Source organism: Salvelinus sp. IW2-2015, linkage group LG37, assembly GCF_002910315.2.
Source record: "Salvelinus sp. IW2-2015 linkage group LG37, ASM291031v2, whole genome shotgun sequence".
In the NCBI taxonomy this organism is placed as follows: Eukaryota; Metazoa; Chordata; class Actinopteri; order Salmoniformes; family Salmonidae; genus Salvelinus; species Salvelinus sp. IW2-2015.
The window spans coordinates 15349789-15364781 of NC_036876.1; the positions used below are offsets into that span (position 1 = coordinate 15349789).

Genomic DNA, 14993 nt, shown 5'->3' on the forward strand with positions numbered 1-14993 from the left:
TTGGTGCGAAAAGTGCAAATCAATCCCAGAACAACATTAAAGGACCTTGAGATGGAGGACACAGGTACAAAAGTATCTTTATCCACAGTAAAATAAGTCCTATATCGACATAACCTGACAGGCCGCTCAGCAAGGAAGAAGCCACTGCTCAAAAACCGCCATAAAAAAGCTAAACTACAGTTTGCAACTGCACATGGGGACAAAGATTGTACTTTTTGGAGAAATGTCCTCTGTTCTGATGAAACAAAAATAGAACTGTTTGGCCATAATGACCATCATTAAGTTTGGATGAAAAAGGGGGAGGCTTGCAAGCCGAAGAACACCATCCCAACCATGAAGCACAGGGGTGGCAGCATCATGTTGTGGGGGGTGCTTTGCTGCAGAAGGGACTAGTGCACTTCACAAAATAGATGGCATCATGAGAAGGACAATTATGTGGATATATTTAAGCAACATCAGTCTGGAAGTTAAAGCTTGGTCGCAAATGGGTCTTCCAAATGGACAATGACCCTAAGCATGCTTCCAAAGTTGTGGCAAAATGGCTTAAGGACAACAAAGTCAAGGTATTGGAGTGGCCATCATAAAGCCCTGACCTCAATCCTATAGAAAGTGTGGGCAAAACTGAAAAAGCGTCTGCGAGCAAGGAGGCCTACAAACCTGACTCGGTTACACCAGCTCTGTCAGGAGGAATGGGCCAAAATTCAKCCAACTTATTGTGGGAAGCTTGTGGAAGGCTACCCGAACCATTTGACCCAAGTTAAACAATTTAAAAGGCAATGCTACCAAATACTAATTGGGTGTATTTAAAAGCTGGAATAAATCACTCTACTATTATTCTTACATTTCACATTCTTAAAATAAAGAAGTGATCCTAACTGACCTAAGACATGAATCTTTACTAGGATTAAATGTCAGGAATTGTGAAAAACTGAGTTTAAATGTATTTGGCAAAGGTGTATGCAAACTTCCAACTTCAACTGTACTTGAGTATTGATGTTTATGGTTAGGTACATTAGTGCAACGACAGTGCTTTTTTTTGCAAAATGTGCTTGTTAAATCACCCGTTTGGCAAAGTAGGCTTTGGTTCGATAAATTAACAGGCACTGTATTGATTATTTGCAACGCAGGACAAGCTAGTTAAACTAGTAATATCATCAACCATGTGTAGTTAACTAGTGATTATGTTAAGATTGATAAGTTTAATGCTAGCTAGCAACTTACCTTGCCTCCTTGCGGCACTCGCGTAACTGGTGGTCAGCCTGCCACGCAGTCTCCTCGTGGAGTGCAATGTAATCGGCCATCATCCCAGGCCTGGTTTAGAGCTTGAGGTAGTCACCTCATACAAGGACCCGGGAGTATGGCTAGACGGTACACTGTCCTTCTCTCAGCACATATCAAATCTGCAGGCTAAAAGTTAAATATAGACTTGGTTTCCTCTATAGTAAATCGCTCCTCTTTCACCCCAGCTGCCAAACTAACCCTGATTCAGATGACCATCCTACGCATGCTAGACTACAGAGACGTAATTTATAGATCGGCAGGTAAGGTTGCTCCCGAGCGGCTAGATGTTCTTTACCATTCGGCCATCAGATTTGCCACCAATGCTCCATATAGGACACATCACTGCACTCTATACTGCTCTGTAAACTGGTCATCTCTGTATACCTGTCGCAAGACACACTGGTTGATGCTCATTTATAAAAACCCTCTTAGGCCTCACTCCCCCCTATCTGAGATATCTATTGCAGCCCTCATCCTCCACATACAACACCCGTTGTGCCAGTCACATTGTGTTAAAGGTCCCCAAAGCACACCCATCTCTGAGTCACTCCTCTTTTCAGTTTGCTGCAGCTAGCGAGTGGAACGAGCTGCAAAAAAAAACCTCTTCATTCAAAGAGTCAAACATGGACACTCGTACTGACAGTTGTGGCTGTTTCGCGTGATGCATTGTTGTCTATACTTTTTTGCCGTTTGTGCTATTGTCTGTGCCTAACAATATTTGTACCATGTGTCGCTACCGTGTTGTTGTCATGTGATGCTACTGTGCTGTGTGTCTTAGGTCTCTCTTTATGTAGTGTTGTCTCTTGTGATGTGTGTTTTGTCCTACATTCTTAATACCAGCCCCCCTCCCCGCAGGCATCCTATTGCCTCTTGGTAGACAGTCATTGTAAATATATTTGTTCTTAACAGTTTAATTATTACCGAACATCAATATGGTACAGTTGATCTGTGTCAAAACCGCATATTTTTTTTAATACAGACATAGGTTACCTCTCCCAATCTTCACAACAAATTTGTCAATATGACTTGACCATGATAACTGACTATCCAATGCTAGGAGTTCAACTTCTTCAACGGTTCAGGGCTAAGAGAATGCTTTGAACCAAATACAATTGTTTTTGTTTTAGATGTATTTCAGAACAGTTTATTACCCATTCTGACACTAACTGTAACTCCTTGCTAAGAGTCTCAGTGCGCTCACTGGCTGTAGGTGCTGATGTATAGTGTGCAATCGTCAGCATACAGTAATTTTAGCTTCTTCTAAGACAAATCACTTGTAAAAACAGAGAAGATTAACTTAACTTTTTCCACATTTTGTTACATTACAGCCTTATTCTAAAATTACTTCAATTGTTTTTCCCCCCTCAATCTACACACAATAACCCCATAATGACAAAGCAAAAACAGGTTTAGACAATTTATTATTACAAATTAAAAAAAATCTATATCAAATTTAAATATCTATTCAGACCCTTTACTCAGTACTTTGTTGAAGCACCTTTGGCAGCGATTACAGCCTCAAGTCTCCTTGGGTCTGACGCCACAAGCTTGGCACACCTGTATTTGGGGAGTTTCTCCCAGTCTTCTCTGCAGATCCTCTCAAGCTCTGTCAGGTTGGATGGGGAGAGTCGCTGCACAGCTATTTTCAAGTCTCTCCAAAGTTGTTAGATCGGGTTCAAGTCCGGGCTCTGGCTGGGCCACTCAAGGACATTCAGAGACTTGTCCCGAAGCCACTCCTGTGTGTTCTTGGCTGTGTGCTTAGGGTTGTTATCCTGTTGGAAGGTGAACCTTCACCGCAGTCTGAGGTCTTGAGTGCTCTGGAGCAGGTTTTCATCAAGGCTCTGTACTTTGCTCTGTTCATCTTTCCTTCGATCCTGATTAATCTCCCAGTCCCTGCCGCTGAAAAACATCCCCACAGCATAATGCTGCCACCATGCTTCACCATACGGATGGTACCAGGTTTCCTCCAGACGTGATGCTTGGCATTCAGGAGTTCAATCTTGGTTTCATCAGACCAGAGAATCTTGTTTCTCATGGTCTGAGAGTCCTTTTGGTGCCTTTTGGCAATCTTCAAGCAGGCTGTCATGTTCCTTTTACTGTAGAGTGGCTTCCGTCTGGCCACTCTACTACAAAAAGGCCTGATTGGCAGAGTGCTGCAGAGATGGCTGTCTGTCCTCCCTGACCAAGGCTCTTCTCCCCCGATTGCTCAGTTTGGCCGGGCAGCCAGCTCTAGGAAGAGTCTCAGTGGTTCCAAACATCTTCCAGTTAAGAATGATGGAGGCCACTGTGTTCTTGGGGACCTTCAATGCTGCAGAAATGTTTTGGTACCCTTCCCTAGATCTGTGCCTCGACACAATCCTGTCTCGGAGCTCTACGGACAATTCCTTCAACCTCATGGCTTCGTTTTTGTTCTGACATGCACTGTCAACTGTGGGACCTTATATAGACAAGTGTGTGCCTTTCCAAATCATGTCCAAACAACTGAATTTACCACATTTCTAGAAACCTGTTTTCGCTTTGTCATTATGGGGTATTGTGTGTGATTGATTAAATCGTTTTTTCAACCCCTTATCAATATTAGAATAAGGCTGTAACATAATATGGAAAAGGGGAAGGGGCCTGAATACTTTCCAAATGCACTGTATCTGACGTTAGAGAAGCTCCCATTGAAGAATACTCAGTTCTACTGGATAAGTAACTCTCCAACCATGTGATGGCAGGTGATGTAAAGCCATATCAAGTGAGTTTTTTTCAATAACAAATTATGATCAATAATATCAAAGGCTGCACTGAAATCTAAAATACAGCTTTTAGCCAATCATCAGTCATCAGAGTCACTGCAGTACAAGTTGAAAGTCAGTAGTTAACTTATTACAAAAATATATGTTTGTTCAAAACAATTTTCTCCATTAGTTTACTAAGAACAGGCAGCAACTTGATTGGGTGCCTGTTAGAGCCAGCAAAGGGTGCTTTACCATTTTTAGGTAGTGGAATTACTATAGCTTCCTTCCACGCCTGTGGATACACACAATCCTTTAGGCTTTTGTTAAAAACATGGCAAATAGGGGTGGAAAGTCTGCTACCATTCTCAATAGTTTGCCCATCTCGGTTGTCTATACCTGGTGGCGTATTATTGTTGATGGATAACAATAGTTTTTAGACACAAACTTGACCAAATTCAAAACACCAATCCTTCCATCATATTTGAATATTGAAGATCTAATAATGAGCGTAAACTGTTCAAATGTCATTTCACTTCTCAGTTTGTCCCCTTTACCAGTGAAAGTAATTGAAATTGTCTACAGTTGCCGGAGAGGAAGGAAACCGATCTGGGATTTCACTATGAGGCCAATAGTGATTTTAGGATGAACTTAGGATGGTTCAACATTTGTAGTTACTTTGCAATATAAGCCTAAATGACAAAGTAAAATGAAGGAAGCCTGTACAGAATATGCATTCTGTTTGCAATAAGGCACTAAAGTAAAACTGCAAGAAATGTGGCGAAAAAATGTACTTTATGTCCTAAATACAAAGTATTATGTTTGGGTCAAATCCAACACAACACATCACTGAGTACCACTTCATATTTTCAAGCATGGTGGTGGCTGCATCATTTTATGGGTATACTTGTCATCGGCAAGGACTAGGGAGTTTTGCACAAATCCTAGAGGATAACATGGTTCAGTCTGCTTTCTAACAGACACTGGGAGACAAATTGACCTTTCAGCAGGACAATAACCTAAAACATGGCCAAATCTACACTGCAGTTTCTTACCAAAATAGTTAATGTTCCGGAGTGGTCTAGTTACAGTTTTCTGAAATCGGCTTGAAAATACATGGCAAGATTTGAATGGGCTGTCTAGAAATGATCAACCACCAACTTGACAGAGCTTGAAGAATACATTTTTTAAAAAGGTGCTCATTTTGTACAATCCAAATGTGCAAAGTTCTTATAGGAATTATCCAGAAAGACTCATAGCTGTAATCGCTGTCAAAAGGTGCTTCTACAGAGTATTGACTCAGGGGTATTTATTAGATACACTACATTACCAACTGTTGGGAGATTAGGCCCGGCTCGCAGTTGGCGTTCCAATTCTTCCCGAAGGTGTTCGATGGGGTTGAGGTCACAGCTCTGTGCAGGCCATTCAAGTTCTTCCACACAGATCTCGACAAACCATTTCTGTATGGACCTCGCTTTGTGCACGGGGGCATTGTCATGCTGAAACAGGAAAAGGCCTTCCCCAAACTGTTGCTAGCGCAGAATTGTCTAGAATGTCATTGTTTGCTGTAGTGTTAAGATTTCCCTTCACTGGAACTAAAGGGCCTAGCCTGAACCATGAGAAACAGCCCCAGACCATTATTCCTCCTCCACCGAACTTTACAGTTGGCACTATGCATTCGGGCAAGTAGCTTTCTCCTGGCATCTGCCAAACCCAGATTCGTCCATCAGACTGCCAGATGGTGACGCGTGATTAATCACTCTAGAGAATGCGTTTCCACTGCTCCAGAGTCCAATGGCAGCGAGCTATACACCACTCCAGCCAACGCTTGGCATTGGGTATGGTGATCTTAGGCTTGTGTGCAGCTGCTCAACCATGGAAAGACATAACAGCACTTTCAGTTGACAGGGGCAGCTCTAGCTGGGCAGAAGTTTGACCTTACTTGTTGGAAAGTTGGCATCCTATGACAGTGCCACGTGTCATAGGACAGTGAAAGTCACTGAGTTCTTCAGTAAAGGCCATTCTACTGCCAATGTTGGTCTATGGAGATTGCAATGGCTGTGTGCTCGATTTTATACACCTGTCAGCAGTGGGTATGGCGGAAGTAGCCAAATCCACTCATTTGAAAGGGTCTCCACAAACATTTGTATATATAGTGTATCTATTTCATTTTTCAATACATTTCTAAAAACATGTTTTCACTTTGTCATTATGAGTACTGTGTGTAGTTGGGTGAGAGAAATAATTATATTTAATCCATTTTGAATTCAGGCTGTAACAAAAATGTGGAATAGGGGTGTGAATAATTTCTTTAGCCACTGCCTTTGGCTTTCCTTGTTATTCATTGTTATCATCTCTGATTCAGAGGGGTTGGGTTAAATGTGGAAGACATTTGGTTGAAAGGATTCAGTTGTGCAACTGACTAGGTATCCCTTTTCCCTTATTTTCTAAATGTTACAATCACTAGAACTGATATTGCTTTAACCAAGTGGGGGTACTAGAGACCATCATGTTTAACAAGACATTGTTACTGCTGGAAACCCACCTGATCCTGCAGGTCGTAACTGTCGTGCAGGAGCAGGCTGAGGACGTAGCGGGTGTAGATCATGGCATCGATCCCGCACTTCTCCAGCTCCTGGCCCAGCCAGCTCTGCACTGGGCCCAGCGAGTGGAGCAGGGACATCTCAGAGGTGGGCAGGGGGCCAACTGGGGGGTGGGGGCGCGAGAAGCTTACAGGAGCAGGACCGTCGCTCACTGGACGCATGGGAATCTTTAGGTGTTGACCATTCTGAGGTGGAGCGGCATTGTGACAGGTGGATGTGGAGGGGCAGTAGTGGGGCGGTGGAGAGAGGGCAGTAGGGCCTATCTGGAAGGTGGGGATTTACTCCAGCAGGACGGACAAGAGGGAGTCTACTTGCAGAGACATGTAGGGGGCTGTTTAAAAAAAAAAATGTTTTATTGCCTTGAGCAAGTAGGGATCTTTACTTGTCAGGCATGGCTTTAACTGATGAAAGCAATCAGCTGCTTGGCAAAACACTTGACGTGTTTGCGCATCAATCGGAGGGGATCATGTTGGGCTGCGGTTTACTCCACCGGCACAACCTGAAAGAGGAAACAGACTTGCGTCACTTCTCTGTGTTGCATTTAAATGTTTCACAAGGTGTGTTCTGTTAAACAATGATATAGGCCCTAGACTTAGAAGACTTACAAAGAACACAAAGCAGTTGCTCACAACATACTTCAACATAAAATGGCTTGTTGACCTTGTTCAATTATTGGTTCCTACAGGCCTCATCTCCCACCCTGCCCAAGTGCATATCTACAGGCAGTCTGTCCCGCCAGATGGTTTTTAAAAGAGCAACTGCTCCTAAAAACAAACTTGTCATTTAGAAAATAGTCTGTGGCATCGCTATGAGTATGCAACATTTATTATACTGTCAAAATTGACTACAAAGTGTAAATAGGATCATTTTGGTCATAAAGTCAGTCTTGTCCATAACTGAGTTGTGAGACTTGTGGTCGTGACGTCATCACAAGGTTGGGTTTGGTTTCAATCCTGCCCACATGACAATAGCTGGCAGCACACAAGTAATCATTCATTTGTGCAGCTGCACTCAACCTGATCATAATTCCCTATGGGGCTAGATAGAGACCATCAGTAAATTACACAATGTACATGGAACAATATGTTAACTCCAATAGCTCCACATTTCAGTGGCCTCCAAACCAACAAATGTGAAAGCATTTAATGAGTAACCAAAAAAAAAAAAAAGAAAGTCTGCTACATTTTGACAGTCCCCATCTAGCCCCACTAATTGGTTAAAGGATTTGGCTAAGTCTTCCCAGCTGCGAACACACACACACAGAAATCAACTTGCGTTTGAATTCAGTCATGGCAGCTAGCATTTATTAAATGAGCCAAATATTAAACAAGTCCCAATCAAGAAGTTCAGACACCCTTTACAATGTGTTCCACTAGCGCCAGCTGCCGGCTGTATAACACACAATTTGAGGTTACGGTAATTGGCCAGGCCAATGTACACGGGGGTCATAAAAGGGGAGATTACACTTCGTTATTATTAAGGCATTGCCTTATTATTCAAGGTATAAAGTAAATATTTAACAAATGCCAGGTTGGAGAGGATTTGTCATATTTTTGTAATGACAACATTAACAGAGTCAAAACTAAGATATGCCTACCTTGTCGTTGGCTTTTCTGCATTACATTTTCTTTATGCAGATCCTATTTCGACGCACAAAACCATTCAAGCGAAGTCCGATGAGTTTTCTCCCACTTTTATATTTGTATAAATGTCAAGGATGCTGTAATGTGAGAAATAATGTAGCCTAAGCTACTGAAAATAGGCCTTTTACACGATTTAAATCATGACAGGAGCATTTGATTCTTATTTAAACAAATTGAGTCCGGAAAGATTCCTAAAGTAGCCTGTCTGAATGGACATACAGTTGAAGTCGGAAATGTACATACACTTTAGCCAAAAACATTTAAACTCAGTTTCACAATTCCTGACATTTAATCCTAGTAAATATTCCCTGTTTTAGGTCAGTTAGGATCACCACTTTATTTTAAGAAATGTGAAATGTCAGAATAATAGTAGAGAATGATTTATTTCAGCTTTTATTTCTTTCATCACATTCACAGTGGCTCAGAAGTTTACATACACTCAATTAGTATTTGGTAGCATTGCCTTTAAAATTGTTTAACTTGGGTCCAACCTTTTGGGTAGCCTTCCACAAGCTTCACACAATAAGTTGCACCAAAGTACCAAAGTACGTTCATCTCTAGGAGACAGAACGCGTCTCCTTCCTGAGCGGTATGACAGGTTCGTGGTCCCATGGTGTTTATACTTGCGTACTATTGTTTGTACAGATGAACGTGGTACCTTCAGGCATTTGGAAATTGCTCCCAAGGATGAACCAGACTCATGGAGGTCTACAATTTTTTTTCTGAGGTCTTGGCTGATTTCTTTTGATTTTCCCATGATGTCAAGCAAAGAGGCACTGAGTTTGAAGGTAGGCCTTGAAATGCATACACAGGTACACCTCCAATTGACTCAAATGATGTCAATTAGCCTYTCAGAAGCTTCTAAAGCCATGACATCATTTTCTGGAATTGTTCAAGCTGTTTAAAGGCACAGTCAACTTAGTGTATGTAAACTTCTGACCCACTGGAATTGTAATACAGTGAATTATAAGTGAAATAATCTGTCTGTAAACAATTGTTGGAAAAATTACTTGTGTCATGCACAATATTGAAGCCTGTTGAAGTCAGCAGACTCTTACAAGATTATTTAAGAAGAAATCTGTGGGTCAGTTGTTAAACTTTGTCATTTATAAAAAATAAAACAAACTGCAATTGAGTTGCAAACACTTCTTGAAATTATTTCAGTAATTTAATGTCTCTCTCTCTCTCTTAACACAAATGGACCAGAACTTAATTGAGCATCTGTTCTGTTTATTTTAGTCCATTAGGCAAGGGAACGATGTGAAGAGCAAATGGAGGCTGAACTCATTTGATTGGGTGGCTTTCTAGTCTCAATTACAGATGCACGTTACGGGTTGCCCGTTATAGGCATCAAAAGGGCAAGATCGAGAGCTTTACAATAGATGGCCATAGGTATATACCCATGCAAAACTATTTCAAACAGCAACACGATTGGTCAACTCAGTACATAGTTGGCATCCAATACAAAACTATAAACAGCCATATTTTTTACAGTGAAAGCGTTAGCTAGTTCGCTGACACTTGCTAGTTCCAACATCTTGCTCTGAACAGAGGGCGCGCGCGAGTTGGCAGTCATTGCTGATGCGTTTTTTTTGGTAGCTGAAGGAATTATTGGATTTCCTCACCCGAATAAACCCCCGTATGAATATGGTTTAGTTTACAAAAGTAATTGATTACTTTCTGCAAGTTATTAACCTCTAAAACGATTAAGTTAGCGACAACACTAGATAGCCAGATCAGCTAGCTAGCTCAAAAACTAGCTTGTCTACAGTACATGGAAACTTCCACGACCAGAACCAAAATAAAAGAAATGGAGAAATCATCATATGGACAATTAACAGCAAAAGATGGTATGGTTTTGGGTACTCCTCTTCAGAATGTAAGTGTGGGGGCAAATAATGCTTTGGGTGATGAAAATTTGGTGAGCATGGACAACAATGCTCACAACTTGCGTCCATCCAGTCACCAGCTCAGGCCGTTACCTTAGGCCGGCACTCCAGTCAAGCCCCAGGGGAAAAAGGGGGCATGTCACTTCTTGAAATGCAAAACAATATTGTGATTCTTTTGACAGCAGAGATGAATGAAAGGGCAAATAGCTTGGAGGATATGGTTAGGGAGAATACAATGAAAATTGAGGTCATAAAAAATATATATGTTGACTTTATCTTTGGAGAAGTGAAAACCCTCAAATGACATGAAGAAAGTGGAAGTTATCGGCCAGGCAAATGAAAAAATGGTGGCTGAACTCGAGCAAAAGGTGAGGCTCCATGGATTTCCAGAGCAGGTGGGTGAGGACATCAAATGCAGATTTGTTGACATCTGTGTCATTTTCGAATCAAAAGCCAAACTTCAGGAAAATGTTGTCATCGTTTATCGTTTGGGAAGACTCAAGGATCAAGACAAGAGACTGAGGACAACCATCATCCGGTTTACCAACAGCTCTACACGGGATCTTCTCTGGAGGCGAGCGAAGAATTGTGAGTTCCTCATCAAGCAAAAATTCAGGATCACGGAGGATCTGACCTCAGCGGACAAAATGACATGAGAAACTGTGGCCGATGGTGGCTACAGCTCGAACGGCAGGGAAAACAGCATTTGTCTGTCAGTGCAAGAGTGATCATCCATGGGAAAGAAATGCGGCCAAATCAGAATATTTGAGAGAGCCAGTCTAACTTGGACAGAACTGGTAGGCCTAAACACAGACTAATTGCCAGGTGAAAAGCAGCTTTTTATTGTAAAGAATTTACACAAACACTTGAATGAGAAAAGCCTGACCTGAAAACTTGTAAACTAAACTAAGGGTGAATAACTGCTTATTGTAAGGTCTACACAATGTCTCCCCCTTGTGGGAGTAAGTATAATTTGGTAACTTTATGACCAATATTACTTAGTTTTTTGTTGGAGGGGTTAATAATGGGATGGAAATCATTTTGAGTTACATATCCTTAGGAAAAGCTTATATTAGCATAAGGTCTTTGGTTGAAGTTTGTCTTTATCTCTTTGTTCAATTAACGTCAGGGGTATTCGTAATTTACTCAAACGTAAGGCAATTTTCCTGTATTGCAAACGGTTTAATGCAGACTTTAACTTACTGCAAAAGACTCATGCTTGTTCTTCCGATCTAGCTTTTTGGGTAAAAATTAGGGATGCACCAATATGACATTCTTGGCCGATACCCGATATTTTCCTTGCCAAAAAACCTGATACCGATAACCGATCTTTTTTAAATTGCGGCCTTTTAAGCATTCTAGCACAGTTAAATAGTTAACACACACACACACACACGGGTGCAGCGGTCTAAGGCACTGCATCTCAGTGCAAGAGGCGTCATTACAGTCCCTGGTTCGAATCCTGGCTGTCTCACATCCGGCCGTGATTGGGAGTTCCATAGGGCGACGCACAATTGGCCCAGCGTCGTCCAGGCCATCATTGTAAATAAGAATTTGTTCTCAACTGACTTGCCTTGTTAAATAAAGGTTACACACACCAAAAAGTAATTTTTTGGTCATTTACGTATGTCCCCATTACCAGTAAAACATAATCAAAACCTATTTCTTTCACTTACTTGCTGTGCTGTTTCGTTGTTCATTTGTTCAGTCGTTTCATTCTCAACCAGGATTTCTATGGAACGCCGTTTGGGTCTTTGACGTGTAAAATAACACAATTTGACGTGTCAAATAAGCTTGTTGACCAATCAGGACCTGAATATGACCGCACGTCACAATTTAACACGTTCATACATTTTTTACGTAGTTATTACACTATCACTCGTATTTCATATGTCACAAGGATTCATCGATACGTATGCTAAGATGCCGGAAAAGTTGTCAAGTTGTTATTAAGAGATATTTCTTTATCTGGACATGTACTTTTGCCAAAATCTGAAGTTCAGTCCAGATTAGTTTATACCTCCCTTGCCTTGGATGTTCCTCTGTCAGTAACTAAAATGGTTGAAACTAAATTATTTAACTTCATATGGAGGGAAAAAACTCATTATTTAAGAAAAGTGGTAATATGTAGTACCCAAAGTGAGGGAGGGTTGAATGCTCTGGATTTTAAAACCTCTAATATAATCTTTAAGATCATATGGATACAAAATTATTTAAGAAATTAGGATTGCATTTGGAATATAATCCCTAATTTAATATTCCAACAAATTGGTGGTCTAGAATTCCTACTCAAATGCAACTTTGATGTGGGTAAGATCCCAATTAAGCTTGCTAACTTTCATAAACAAGTACTTCTAACTTGGAACCTCATGTACAAGCCATAATTTTTCCCCACATAGATATACAATCTGGAAAAAATAAAAACATAAAATACAAAAACAAGTGTTTGTTTTTCCAGAACTGGTTTGACAACAGCATTATCTAGGTTAAACATTTATTGAATAATGATGGACAAGTATATGATTATCCAGATTTCATGAGACACAATGTTCCATTCACTCCTGAGGAGTTTCAAATAGTTTTAGAGCTGTCCCTAAAGGTGCTATTCTTCTTTTAGGAGAATATAACAATACTCCAAGTGAAAATGTTGAGGATTTTGTTGCCTCAATACAGCTAGAAAGGAATTTACATTTTAAACTATAAATGTAATAATAACATGTATATAAGAAAACTGTCAAGATGTTACTATTCCCTCTGCTAAAATTTTGTCGAATGCAGCCCTAGGACAAGTGAACTGGAACAAAGTCTCGTTGTTGTCTGGCAAATATTGTATATCTATTAAGGTGAAAGAAGTATAGTTGAAGTTGGACGTTTACATACACTTAAGTTGGAGTCATTAAAACTCGTTTTTCAACCACTCCACAAATTTCTTGTTAATAAACTATAGTTTTGCAAGTAGGTTAGTAGGATGTCATGCACATCTACTTTGTGCATGACAAGTAAGTTTTCCAACAATTGTTTACAGACAGATTATTTCACTTATAATTCACTGTATCACAATTCCAGTGGCTCAGAAGTTTACATACACTAAGTTACTGTGCCTTTAAACAGCTTGGAAAATTCCAGAAAATGATGTAATGGCTTTAGAAGCTTCTGATAGGCTAATTGACATAATTTGAGTCAATTGGAGGTGTACCTGTGGATGTATTTCAAGGCCTACCCTCCAACTCAGTGCCTCTGTGCTTGACATCATGGGAAAATCAAAAGAAATCAGCCAAGACCTCAGAAAAAAAATTGTAGACCTCAAGTCTGGTTCATCCTTGGGAGCAATTTCCAAACGCCTGAAGGTACCACGTTCATCTGTACAAACAATAGTACGCAAGTATAAACACCATGGGAACACGCAGCCGCCATACCGCGCTCTGTCTCCTAGAGATGAACGTACTTTGGTGCGAAAAGTGCAAAAAGTGCTGGAAGAAACGGGTACAAAAGTATCTATATCCACAGTAAAACAAATCCTATATCGACATAACCTGAAAGGCCATCAGTCTGGAAGTTAAAGCTTGGTCGCAAATGGGTCTTCCAAATGGACAATGACCCTAAGCATACTTCCAAAGTTGTGGCAAAATGGCTTAAAGACAACAAAGTCAAGGTATTGGAGTGGCCATCATAAAGCCCTGACCTCAATCCTATAGAAAATTTGTGGGCAGAACTGAAAAAGCGTGTGCGAGCAAGGAGGCCTACAAACCTGACTCAGTTACACCAGCTCTGTCAGGAGGAATGGGCCAAAATTCACCCAACTTATTGTGGGAAGCTTGTGGAATGCTACCCGCAACGTTTGACCCAAGTTGAACAATTTAAAAGGCAATGCTACCAAATACTAATTGAATGCATGTAAACTTCTGACCCACTGGAAATGTGATGAAAGAAATAAAAGCTGAACTAAATCATTCTCTCTACTATTATTCTTACATTTCACATTCTTAAAATAAAGTGGTGATCCTAACTGACCTAAGACAGGGAATTTTTACTAGGATTAAATGTCAGGAATTGTGAAAAACTGAGTTTAAATGCATTTGGCTAAGCTGTATGTAATCTTCGACTTCAACTGTATGTTTTATTTTGACCCTAATTTAACTTTCATTGCTAATTTGTTTATTTTTCATGTTAGATTCTTCATCCATAAAATGAAGTGAGCGGAGAACAAACCCTTCTTCACATTATTTAAGATAGAATTTACATTTTATTTAGAAATTATCAGTAAATGTAAAAACTAAAAAAGCAATACGCACCATTTAAAATGCATCTTGATATGTAATACCCCTCCCTGTCTGTTAGGTTTATGTACTCTTGTTTGTGTATTTCTGTTTTTGTATTTGTTTGGTTCATAATACAATTTAAAAAATACAACATCTTGCTCTTAACAGCACAGCCGATCTAACGTTGGGCATGCACTATAGATTATACGTCACTGTTATCCTATGCCTTGTTGATGTCAATCTAGCTAGCTAACAAATGACAGGAGACACATCAGTGACTGGCTGGCTTCAGCAAACTTCCTTGACACTAAAAGGTGCCTTGCTAGCTAACTAACGGTAGCCATGGATTCTTCTGCATGATAGCTAGCTAGCTTAGTTAGCCAATGTTCACATTAACCAACGGGGGATAGTAAGTCAGCTGATAAGCATAAAACTAGCTAGCGATATAGGACTTTTCTTACGAGGTAGCCATTTCATTAGACACCAACAAACAAAGCTAGCCAACCTTAGCTAGCAGCACCACACACATTCAACTAGCCAGGGCTATAGCAAACGTTCAAAATTCCCCTAGCGTTAGCTAGCCACAAAGTTTGTAGCT

The 14993-nt window shown here is 40.5% G+C and overlaps 1 protein-coding gene and 1 long non-coding RNA gene across 3 annotated transcripts in view; both read right to left on the minus strand.

The window, feature by feature from the left end:
• The window catches only part of LOC139023852 (uncharacterized), a 278919-nt gene that overhangs the window by 138088 nt on the left and 125838 nt on the right, over positions 1–14993 (minus strand). The gene's annotated exons all lie outside the window — the stretch shown is intronic.
• LOC111960087 (uncharacterized protein KIAA0232) overlaps positions 1–14993 on the minus strand; it is a 38310-nt gene that overhangs the window by 22419 nt on the left and 898 nt on the right. For both annotated transcript variants that reach the window (XM_023981992.3, XM_023981993.3), the window contains exon 2: positions 6547–7103. In XM_023981992.3, the coding sequence (XP_023837760.1) occupies positions 6547–6765 (219 nt within the window). In that variant the 5' untranslated portion in view covers positions 6766–7103. The remainder of the gene's footprint in view (positions 1–6546; positions 7104–14993) is intronic.